Source organism: Primulina eburnea, chromosome 6, assembly GCF_022965805.1.
Source record: "Primulina eburnea isolate SZY01 chromosome 6, ASM2296580v1, whole genome shotgun sequence".
NCBI classification, from domain to species: Eukaryota; Viridiplantae; Streptophyta; class Magnoliopsida; order Lamiales; family Gesneriaceae; genus Primulina; species Primulina eburnea.
Genome location: NC_133106.1, coordinates 13,969,305 through 13,982,276, shown reverse-complemented (window position 1 = coordinate 13,982,276; position 12,972 = coordinate 13,969,305). Strand labels below are relative to the sequence as shown.

Sequence of the window (12,972 nt, the reverse complement as noted above, 5' to 3'; positions counted from 1 at the left end):
ATGCAAGATTATATTCTCAAATTCGAAGAGGGGTGTCAGTTTGTCCCATATCTGGCCAACAATGATATCGAAAAGGGCGAGCATTTTCTTAGAGGTGTCTGGGCAAAAATTAAAAGAGACGTTCAAATGTCTAAAGCTGCTTCATATAAAGAGATTGTTGAAAAAGCAAGGATGGCCGAGCAGAAAAAGAAGGAAATTGAAAGAGAAAGACAATTGAAGCGCCAAGATTTTTCTACTAAAGGCCAAGGATCCGGATGGAAAGGTAAGGGCAAGTTCAGAGGCAAAGAAAAAGAGGAGCATCGACCCAAAGCTCCTATGCCACCGCCTACATATGATTGACCTGTATGTTCAAAATGTGGCAAAATGGATACAGGTGAGTGCTTGGTTGGAAGTAATCGATGCTTTCATTGTGGAGGTGTTGGACATGTTATCAAAAATTGTCTAGTGAAAGGTGAGAAAGGGAAAGATAGGGTTCAAGGAAGAATCTTCACTATGACCAAAGTAGGCGCAAATCCTGATTCTTCTGTTATATCAGGTTCTATCTTAATTTTAGGCAAGGCCGCTATTACATTGATTGACACTGGTGCTACGCATTCCTTTATGTCTGAAATTTTCTTGCGCTCTTTGAATGTTGTTCCTTCTTTTGAACCCCTCCACTATAATATTTCTTTGCCGTCGGGAAACGAATTATGGCCTTCTAGTATTCTTAAAGGTTGTACAGTGCAAGTAAATGAGAAAATCTATTTTGCTGATCTTATTATTATTCCCATGGTGGCATTTGATGTTATTTTGGGAATGGACTGGCTATCGTCATATCGTGCTCTTATTGACTGTGTGGCTAAAACAGTGCGATTTCCTGCAGAAGTTGATGATAGCGGGATTTTCCAGAGTTCAGATATTTCGCTTGACACTCCTTATATTTCTTGTCTCAAAACTCATGAAATGTTATCAAAGGGGTGTCTTGGGTTTTTAGCTGCTGTGATAGATTTGAATACTGAGATGAAGATTGAGTTTAATGAGATTGAGGTAGTTCGGGATTTTCCTGACGTATTTGCGGATGATGTGTCTGGGTTGCCACCTGACCGTGAAGTTTAGTTTGTGATTGACTTGGTTCCAGGTACTGCTCCGATTTCAAAAGCTCGTTACCGAATGGCCCCAACTGAAATGAAGGAGCTGAAGTATCAGTTGCAAGATCTATTAGACAAAGGTTTTATTCGTCCGAATTCTTCTCCGTGGGGAGCTCCGGTTTTATTTGTCAAAAAGAAAGATGGACTTTGCAGTTGTGCATTGATTACAGAGAGATCTGAAAGGGGATCGATTAAGGTGCCCGAATACGCAACGGAATTTTCAAAATTGTTTTTCAAGAAGAAAAATCGAGCACCTCAATATACTAGTGTGTATCAAATACAAAAACACAATATGTCATACATAGGGTGTTGAGAAAATCGTTACCTATCGACCTCTTGAGGTTGATGATGGCTCCAACTTATTTGTCAAACAACTAAGCACTTCAAAGGATGACAATCTACAAGCTTCCCCTTGTTCATGAATCTTTCCTTCAAAATTAGGTCCACCACCAACAAGCTAGAACCACTCTAATTTTGCACTAGAAAAATTAGAGCTTAATTGAGAAGTGTGTGCTTTCATCAACAATTGAAGAAGCAAAAACGGAGGAGAATAGGCTTGAAATTTCGTCCATCTCATGGTGTAGGAGAGAAGGTGGAGACTTTTCTTTGTTGTAGAAAAAGTTAAAGCCAAAAAGTTGCCTGCCAAGCCTTGGACATTGAAAAAGTTGTCTCCCAACTCTTCACCTCCCTATGCACATTCTATTTGGGCTTGAAACAATTACAAGGCCCATGGACTTTATTTAAATGTCTCAAACACATTTGACTCCATTTAAAACTTTACTTTATTTTACTCAAGCTCACTAGTTTAATAATTATTTCTAATTGGGCTCTACAAAGCCCAATGTTATTTAATTAATTCAACACTTGAATTAATATAATTATTTGGACTCTACTAGGCCCACTAGTATTTAATTAATTCAATACTTGAATTAATTTAATTTAGTCCATAAAAATGTATATGAAAATCATAATTTACAAATACATTACTCATTTGGCAAACTTTTGATTTAGGAACACTTCCTCAAATTAAAAGTTACATTCAACTTATAGAAGTCATACTTCTATTTTTATTTACGCTTATAAACTCCTTTATAAGCCGTTCAACACATTGAACTATTTTACTTCTCAACGGGATCTAGAAAGTTAGCACTTGTGTGACCCTCAATGGTTCATTGATACAACTAGCCGTGGGTTCACATCTCCATGTGATTCGGACTAAACATGTCCTTATACGAGCATATCTCAATTGCTTCATTCTTACTTATCAACTCCTTTATAACAAGAACGTCAGAACTCAAGTCTGATAGTACCCAACCAATCAGGTTAAACGCCTAGCAGCATCGCTTACAGGATTCCCTAGGTATCAAATGATAGTGCCTGCAAGAACCATTCAATTACGGTTAGCATACAGTACGGTCCCTTCAACTCATATATCCCGACCGATTCGACAATCATTGGTTTATCGAGAGTTGTCAATGAATCGATACTATGTGTCATGTCGTAGTTGCATCGATGGTATAATCTATGAAACCCCTTTCATAATTACCACAATACTCTGATCAGAGCTTTCAACCTACATACACATGAGAACACATAGGATATCCATACCCGAAGGTAAGCGGTGAATCCCCGACTACAATTGCATCGACTCCTATATGTTTCGACAGAACACCCAACCTTGCCACCTGATGACCCCTTGAGAGTCGGTAAACAAGTCAAAGTGTAACTCTAGCACATAGAGTCTCAATGTTGTCCCGGGTCATAAGGACTTATGGTGTACAACCATAAACTATGACTTTTCCACTCGATAAGTGAGAACCACTAGAAAATTCCTTTAAAGAGGGTTGTTCAGTGCGCTCTACCAGGAGCACCTATCTGCATGCTCGGACATCACAATGTCCCCTACCAATGAAACATTGTACTCACATCGCAGATACTAGTCTCGAACTCGAGCGGCCTATATCCTTCTTTGCCGCGGCTGAATCGACTAGGAACTGTTTAGAATATACAGTATTCCAAATATAAGTTTCATGATACTCATCATATGAGCATCTCATATTCTTTCTACTATTTGTATATTCAAGGGCTTTATCTATGCAACTAGCATGGGTATACAGATAAATATGTGCCAAAATAATAATTTCAAATATTATTAAAATAAAGATTGTTTATATATAGAGTTTCATTGTGAACACTCGGCCAACACTTGGCTCGACGGGCACCTACTCTAACAATCTCCCACTTGCACTAGAGCCTACTACCCATTGATTCGGGATGCATCTCGAATAATGGTCTAAGTAAAGGCTTAGCTAGTGGATCAGCAACATTATCTGCGGAGCCGACTATGTCAATCGACACTTCTCCTCTTTCCACAATCTCTCGGAGGATGTGGTACTTTCTCAATACATGTTTGGACTTCTGATGAGACCTGAGCTCCTTTGCTTGAGCTATAGCTCCCGTGTTGTCACACAACACCGGTACAGGAGCAACTCTATTAGGAATGACGCCCAACTCTTGGACAAAATTCCTTATCCAAACAGCCTCCTTTGTTGCATCTGATGCAGCAATGTATTCCACCTCTGTGCTGGAATCCACAGTATTGTCTTGCTTGGAACTCTTCCAAGAGACAGCATCAGCATTGAGCATGAATACACACTCAGAGGTTGACTTCGAGTCATCGATATCGCTTTGGAAGCTAGAGTCGGTATAGCCTTCCAATTTCAGTTCTCCACCCCATAGACCAAGAACAATTTATTGGTCCTTCTCAATTACTTGAGGATGTCTTTCACAGCTTTCAGGTGTGGAAGACCAGGGTTTGATTGATATCTACCGACTACACTTAGTGCGAAAACCACGTCAGGACTTGTAGATATCATTCCATACATGATGCTTCCAATGGCAGATGCATAAGTAATGCTTGTCATCGGCGCTATCTCTGCATCAGTCTTGAGAGATATAGACTTGGATAGAGACACGCCATGACACATTGGTAGATGTCCTCTCTTGGACTCATCCATCGACGAGCGCTTCACGATGATATCAATGTATGTGGACTGGGTGAGACCAAGCAATCTTTTTGATCTATCTCTATAGATCTGTATTCCCAATACAAAAGATGCTTCACCCAAGTTCTGCATCGAGAACTTACTCGCTAACCATATCTTAGTTGATTGCAACATTCCTACGTCATTGCTAATGAGTAGAATGTCATCAACATACAGCACCAGGAATGTAACAACACTCCCACTGACCTTCTTATACACACAGGGTTCCTCAGGATTCTTAGTAAAACCAAACTCTTTGATTGTACTATCGAATCTAAGGTTCCAACTCCTAGATGCCTGCTTTAGACCATAAATAGATATCTGAAGTTTGCATACCATATGCTCACATCCGATAGATGTAAACCCTTCAGGTTGAGACATGTAAATCTCTTCCTTAATATCCCCATCAAGAAAGGCTGTCTTGACATCCATCTGCCAAATCTCATAGTCATACCATGCAGCTATGGCTAGCAATATCCTTATAGACTTGAACATTGCAACTGGAGAAAAGGTTTCCTCAATGTCAACTCCTTCTATTTGATTATATACTTTTGCCACCAATCGGGCCTTGAAGGTCAATACCTTCCCATCCGCCTCAAGTTTCCTCTTGTAAATCCATTTACACCCTATGGGAACAATTCTCTCAGGTGGATCCACGAGATTCCACACTTGGTTCGAATGCATGGAATTCATCTCAGATTCCATTGCTTCAAGTCACTTGGATGAATCGGCATCAGATAACGCTTCATTGAAGGTCCTTGGATAACATCCATGGTTAGGCTCATCATGGCCCTCTTCAAGAAGCAGACCATACCTCATAGGTGGTCTCGAGACTCTCTCGGATCTTCTAGGAGCTTGTATCTCCTCTCTTGGCTCTTCGGGTGTGGGTTATATAATTGTGGGTGTTTCTAGAACCTCTTCGAGTTCCATCATCTCCCTTTTTCTATCCAATAGAAATTCTTTTCCAAAAAGGTTGCATTCCTAGAAACAAACACCTTTGTTTCTTGGGGATGATAGAAATAATATCCAACAAAATTCTTTGGATATCCCATAAAGAAACATAAAATGGATCGACTATCCAATTTATCTCCCACTACCTGCTTCACATAAGCAGGGCACCCCCATATTCTAAGATAAGAATATTTGGGTGGCTTACCCATCCATATCTCATATTGTGTCTGCCTTTAAATGGACATTTAGTGGAATATCTTTCAATTTTAAGTTATAAAGATCGTTTTCAAGTTCACAAGTACCAATCAAACATTCATTCTTGTAAATATTGCAAATACCTTTGCAAAAGAAACAAGAATATCCATCTTTATCAACATAGAAATGGAAACAATGTTTTTCACCAATTCAGTTACAAACAAAACATCTCTTAAAATTAACTTAAAATCATTGTTCAACAGCAAGTAAACATATTCTATGGCCTTGGCAGCAACTCTTGCTCCATTGTCCACCATCAAGAAGGTCTCACCTTCCCTAAGCCTCCTCCTACTTCTTCCCATCACCTGTAACTCATTACAGAGATGTGAGCCACAACCGGTATCCAATACCCAAGAAGTAGAGTTAATTGAAATGTTTACTTCAATATAGAACATACCAGTTCCAGAACCTTTTTGGGCAAGATATTCTCTGCAGTTACGCCTCCAATGTCCAGGCTTCTTGCAGTGATGACATTCATCAGCAGTCTTGTCAGCCTTAACTAGTATATCTGCCACAACGGGATTCGGAGATTGCCTCATCAAGGGCACGTTCTTCTTGGGACGTTGGAAAGAACGCTTCTTTCCCTTCTCATGTGGATCAATCTTCGTACCAGATGAAGAACCCACATAAAGAACCAGCTTCTCTTTCTTGATGGTGCACTCAAAGGTCACGAGCATGCTCACCAACTCCTCAAGGGTCGGCTCTAGCTGGTTCATGTTGAAATTCACCACAAAAGGATCAAATGAACTAGGCAGCGATAAGAGCAACACGTCGGTGGTAAACTCCGAAGGCATGATCAGATCCATGCCAACGAGCTTGTCCACGAGCCCAATCAACTTTAGGCCATGCTCATGGACCGAGGCCCCATCTCGCATGCGCAAAGTGATCAGCTCCTTGACGGTAGCATGCCTAAGAGGCCGTGTTTGCTCACCAAAGAGCTCCTTGAGATGCAAATGAATGTCAGCAGCTCATCATTCTTAGAAGCTTGCATATAACACCTGGCTTTCAAGTCATGGTCACACCATTCCTTGTAAGTCTGCAATTCCTCAGGAGTGCAGTAAGTCGGAGCCTCAATAGGGGGCGACTCAGTCAGTGTATATTCTATCCTTTCCGAATTCAAGACGATTTTCAGGTTTCTTAGTCAAGTGAGGTAATTAGGTCTAGTTAATATGTGTTTTTCGAGTATTGCAGATAGCGGATTGCGAATCGAATACATTGTCAATTTGTACTGAAAAGTAAGAACATATAAATGTTGATGACTATTTTAAAATATTTAGTAAGATATGAAGTTTGGACTTTTACTTCATAAATATTTGCTCCCACTGTTTTGACATCTTTCACTACCCTCTAGTGAAAACGGGAAACTACTTTCCTCAGTAGGTACGTAAGGTCCAATTAGCGAATTATGATCCCGAATAATATCAGCCAATCACAATTCCTAAAAGGTAGTTTCCAATTGCATCTCCATGCAACCCTCTACGTAAAATTTTGTCTCACGTTTGATTACTACCCAATAATATGACGTCGTTCATCTTTACGTGTCAAGCCTTACCCATCGATGTTGAACCTTAATGGACGGTCGCCATGAGTTCCCCCAATAATATGAGCCGAAATCATGGGAGTTGCACGTAGTTCACATCACCATGTCAATGGATGTCACAGCTTTCCGGCACCCAAGGCCCCCCATATAATATGAGCCGAGCCCCGAGTACAGGTAGCGTTCATCATGCACCCATTGTCGATGGAAGACATAGAAATGATAAACAAATTTATAATTCCCCTTTTCGGGCTTGATATTAATTTTGAATCTTAATAAAAATGAGGGTTTTTAATTTTGAAAGGTCTCATCAATAATTTTATTTAAAAGCTCGACATGTTTGATCGTATGTTTGCCGGATTCATGCAACTTTGTTATTATCATAATAATAACACACATACTCATTATTTATAACATATCATGCATATATTATAATCTGTAAACAAACAAGGATGATCAATCGCCCAAATACTAATGGCCCGTGTGAGCTAAGCACGGGCCTAGGTCCAATCCTAGGGAAATGCATGGGATGCAAAAACAACTATTACATAAGCTTCCAATATTTACATGTCTTCGATCTTCATAATCATCAAGGCCACCATCTTCCAATCTTGATCTTCCACTATAATAATATTTACAAATAAATATCCATGGCAAATAGGGATACATCTCATGGGTGTGGGAACGGGTCATAAACCAAGCCCACTTTAAATTTGATAATTATTACAATCATTCAACACAAAATATCCTAGCATACACCTAGCAAATTGGGCTTGGGCTTTTGATCATCCTTCAAGCATAATATAACATATCATACACCATCAATTAATTATCACAATAATTAATTGATCCAATATTATATATCTTGATCCAATCACTAACCGCCACGATTGTAAACTAAATTAACAAAGTATACAAACTCCTTTGTCTACTTTCTAATTAATTTATTTATAACCGAATTTCTTGTAAATCACCATTTACTATAAATAATTAAAGTCCAACTTCAATTATTTATTTCATGAGAAAATATTTGCAACTTTTGTAAATTTAAACTTAAGGGCCCAAAAAATCATTTTTCACCAAAAACATTTTGTCCCATTTAAATTTCACAAATATGTTAGTCATCTAATGACCCAACAACATCAAGGCCCATGACACTTTGATAATCCAAAACACTTTTGGAAACCCTAGTTGTCATCGCCGTCGCCGGAGCTCCGTCACCGGATTCCGGCCAACATGCAAAAATATTTTTTTTAATTTTTGAAGAGGGGCTGTTCGGCCAGCCCCATGGGCTGCCCTTGCTGCCCGTTTTGGGCAGCCCCACGGGCTGCCCAAGCTGCCCGAAATGGGCAGCAACTTGCTGCCCAAAAGCCGCCCCAAATCCGGCCTTGAATTGTTGCAACAAATCATCTCATGCGGTTAGAAATCGACCTCAATATAATATCATGTAAATGCTACACAAAATAGTATCCATAGCTCTTGATACCACTTGAAAGGAGATCGATTAATGTCCCCGAATACGCAACGGAAGTTTCAAAAATGTTTTTCAAGAAGAAAAATCGAGCACCTCAATATACTAGTGTGTAGCAAATACAAAAACACAATATGTCATACATAGGGTGTTGAGAAAATCGTTACCTATAAATCTCTTGAGGTTGATGATGGCTCCAACTTAGTTGTCAAACAACTAAGCTCTTCAAAGGATGACAATCTACAAGCTTCCACTTGTTCTTGAATCTTTCCTTCAAAATTAGGTCCACCACCAACAAGCTAGAACCATTCTAATTTTGCACTAGAAAAATAAGAGCATTTTTCATTGAGAAGTGTGTGCTTTCATCAACAATTGAAGAAGAAAAAATGGAGGAGAATAGGCTTGAAATTTCGTCCATCTCATGGTGTAGGAGAGAAGGTGGAGACTTTTCTTTGTTGTAGAAAAAGTTAAAGACAAAAAGTTGCATGCCAAGCCTTGTACATTGAAAAAGTTGTCACCCAACTCTTCACCTCCCCATGCACATTCTATTTGAGCTTGTAACAATTACAAGGCCCATGGACTTTATTTAAATGTCTCAAACACATTTGAGTCCATTTAAAACTTTACTTGATTTTACTCAAGCTCACTAGTTTAATAATTATTTCTAATTGGGCTCTACAAGGCCCAATGTTATTTATTAAATTCAACACTTGAATTAATTTAATTATTTGGACTCTACTAGGCCCACTAGTGTTTAATTAATTCAACACTTGAATTAATTTAATTTAGTCCATAATAATGTATATGAAAATCACAATTTTCAAATACATTACTCATTTGGCCAACTTTTAATTTAGGAACACTTCCTCAAATTAAAAGTTACATTCTCCTTATAGAAGTCATACTTCTATTTTTATTTACGCTTATAAACTCCTTTATAAGCCGTTCAACACATTGAACTATTTTACTTCTCAACGGGATCTAGAAAGTTAGCACTTGTGTGACACTCAATGGTTCATTGATACAACTAGCCGTGGGTTCACATCTCCATGTGATTCGGACTAAACATGTCCTTATACGAGCATACCCCAATTTCTCCATTCTTACATATCAACTCCTTGATAACAAGAACGTCAGAACTCAAGTCTGATAGTCTCCAACCAATCATGTTAAACGCCTAGCAGCATCGCTTACATGATTCCCCAGGTATCAAATGATAGTGCCTGCAAGAACCATTCAATTACGGTTAGCGTACTGTACGGTCCCTTCAACTCATATATCCCGACCGATTCGACAACCGTTGGTTTATAGAGAGTTGTCAATGATTGATACTATGTATCATGTCGTAGTTGCATCGATGGTGTAATCTACGAAACCCCTTTCATAATTACCACCATACTCTGATCAGAGATTTCAATCTACATACACATGAGAACACATAGGATATCCATACCCGAAGGTAAGCGGTGAATCCCCGACTACAATGCATCGACTCCTATATGTTTCGACAGAACACCCAACCTTGCCACCTGATGACCCCTTGAGAGTCGGTAAACAAGTCAAAGTGTAATTCTAGCACATAGAGTCTCAATGTTGTCCCGGGTCATAAGGACTAATGGTGTACAACCATAAACTAGGACTTTTCCACTCGATAAGTGAGAACCACTTGAAAATTCCTTTATGGAGGGTTGTTCAGTGCACTCTACCAGGAGCACCTATCTGCATGCTCGGACATCACAATGTCACCTACCAATGAAACATGGTACTCACATCGCAGATACTAGTCTCGAACTCGAGCGGCCTATATCCTTCTTTGCGGCGGCTGAATCGACTAGGAACTATTTAGAATATACAGTATTTCAAATATGAGTTTCATGATACTCATCATATGAGCATCTCAAATTCTTTCTACTATTTGTATATTCAAGGGCTTTATCTATGCAACTAGCATGGGTATACAGATAAAGTTGTGCCAAAATAATAATTTCAAATATTATTAAAATAAAGATTGCTTATACATAGAGTTTCATTGTGAACACTCAGCCAACACTTGGCTCGACGGGCACCTACTCTAACAAGATCAACAAAGCCACGATCAAGAATAAATATCTATTGCCGAGGATTGATGATCTCTTTGATCAGCTACAGGGAATGACAGTGTTTTCAAAGATCGACCTGCGTTCTGGTTATTATCAGCTGAAAGTTAGGAAAGTCGACGTCCCTAAAACTGCATTCAGAACCAGGTACGGCCATTATGAGTTCTTAGTCATGTCATTTGGGTTGACGAACGCTCTGTCTGTCTTCATGGACCTAATGAACCGAGTCTTCAAGCCATATTTGGATATCTTTGTTCTCGTTTTCATTTACGATATCCTGATTTATTCCAAGACTCAGGAACTTCATGTCGAGCATCTCAGAACTGTATTGCAGTTATTAAGGGAACATCAGTTGCAAAGTTGAAAAGGTGTGAATTCTGGTTAGAGCAAGTATTATTTCTGGGCCATATCGTTTTGAGAGAAGGCATTGTTGTGGATCCTATGAAGATAGAAGCTATTAAGAAATGGCCTATTCCTACGACAGTCTCCGAGGTGCGTAGTTTTCTTGGTTTGGCAGGTTATTATCGACGTTTTATTGACAATTTTTCAAAAATAGCCCTGCCATTAACCAATCTGACGAGGAAAGCGGTGAAGTTTGAGTGGAAAAACGATTGCCAGCACGGATTTCAAATGTTGAAAGACAAGTTGACATCAGCCCCTATCCTAGCACTTCCGTGTGGTACTGAAGATTTTATTGTTTACAATGATGCGTCAAATATGGGACTTGGAGCTGTACTGATGCAGCGTGGGAAAGTAATCGCTTATGCTTCTCGCTAGTTAAAGGATTACGAAAAGAATTATCCCACCCACGATCTTGAGTTGGCTGCAGTGGTCTTTGCATTGAAAATATGGAGGCATTATTTGTATGGCGAGAAATGTGAAGTTTTCACACACCATAAGAGCTTGAAATTTCTATTCTCTCAAAAAGAACTCAATATGCGGCAGAAGAGGTTGTTAGAACTTGTTAAAGATTAAGATGTGACCATTAGCTACCACCCAGGTAAAGCAAACGTCGTTGCAGATGCTTTGAGCCGCAAGTCAGTTTCTTCTTTGAGCTCATTGATTCAGAAGCCGTTGCTATTGGATCTTCAGAGGAGCGAGATCGCTATGGTGGAGCAAGGGACCATCGCTAGACTTTCAGCTTTGGTTATTCGACCTACGTTGACAGATAGGATACGACGGGAGCAACCTAATGACAATCAGTTGATGAAATTGCGATCTAAAGCTAAAGAGAAAGGAAATGCAGAGTTTGCGATGAACACTGATGATTTGTTAACGTTTAGAGGTCGGATATGTGTTCCCAGTGGTGATGACATTCGACGGGATGTTTTGACAGAGGCTCATACCGCGCCATACTCTATACATCCAGGTAGCAACAAGATGTATCAGGATCTCCGACGTCTCTACTGGTGGCCAGGTATGAAAAGTGATATCGCAAAATTCATATCCCAATGTCTAACATGTCAGCATGTAAAGATTGAGCATAAAATACCTGCTGGAACTTTGCAATCCCTCCCAATACCTCAGTGGAAGTGGGAGCACATCACCATGACTTCGTAACGGGAATTCCAAGAACACCAACTCCATCTGGGTGATTGTTGACAGTTTACAAAGTTGGATCATTTTCTTCAAGTCAAGACAACGTTTACAATGAACCAGTATGCTGAAGCTTATGTAGCTGAGATTGTGAGACTTCATGGTATCCCTGTGTCAATTGTATCTAACCGTGACCCGAGGTTTACTTCCGAATTTTGGAAGAGCTTGCACAGAGCCTTGGGCACCAGGTTGGCTTTTAGCACAACTTATCATCCTCAGAGTGACGGGCAGTCAGAGAGGGTGATTCAGATTCTTGAAGATATGCTACGAGCCTGCACGATTTATTTTCCTGGTAGTTGGGATTCTAAATTGCCACTTGCGGAATTTACTTATAACAATATTTATCAGGGGACGATTGGCATGGCACCATACGAGGCATTGTATGGCAAAAAATGTAGGTCACCGTTGAATTGGGATGAAGTCGGTGAAAGAAAGATGTTAGGACCAGAATTGGTTCAACAGACAGCTGATGTGATTACTTTAATCCAGGATAGAATGAAGACGGCCCAAACCAGATAGAAAAGTTATGCCGATAACCGAAGAAGGCCTTTGGAATTTGAAGTTGGAGATCATGTATTTGTAAAAATTGCCCCTCTCAAAGGCATTATGAGATTTGGCAGGAAAGGAAAGCTGAGCCCAAGATTTATAGGCCCATTTGAAATTCTGGACAGGTTAGGAGAAAGAGCATATCGTCTAGCCTTACCGCTGGATTTGGATAGAGCCACAATGTATTTCACGTCTCAATGCTTAGAAAGTACATCTCGAACCCTTCCCATGTTCTCAGACATGAAGCGTTGGATCTGATGCCGAACTTGACTTATCAAGAAGTACCAATCCAGATTTTAGATCACAAGGTTAAAGTACTAAGGAATAAGGAGATCGGTATTATCAAGAT

The 12,972-nt window shown here is 39.7% G+C and overlaps 1 protein-coding gene across 1 annotated transcript; it reads left to right on the top strand.

Moving 5' to 3' along the window:
• Positions 1 to 1,095, top strand: LOC140835330 (uncharacterized). Its single transcript, XM_073200820.1, has 2 exons — positions 1 to 262; positions 374 to 1,095. The coding sequence occupies exons 1-2, from the start codon at positions 1 to 3 to the stop codon at positions 1,093 to 1,095; spliced, it is 984 nt and encodes a 327-aa protein (XP_073056921.1).
• The last annotated feature ends 11,877 nt before the right edge of the window (positions 1,096 to 12,972 follow it).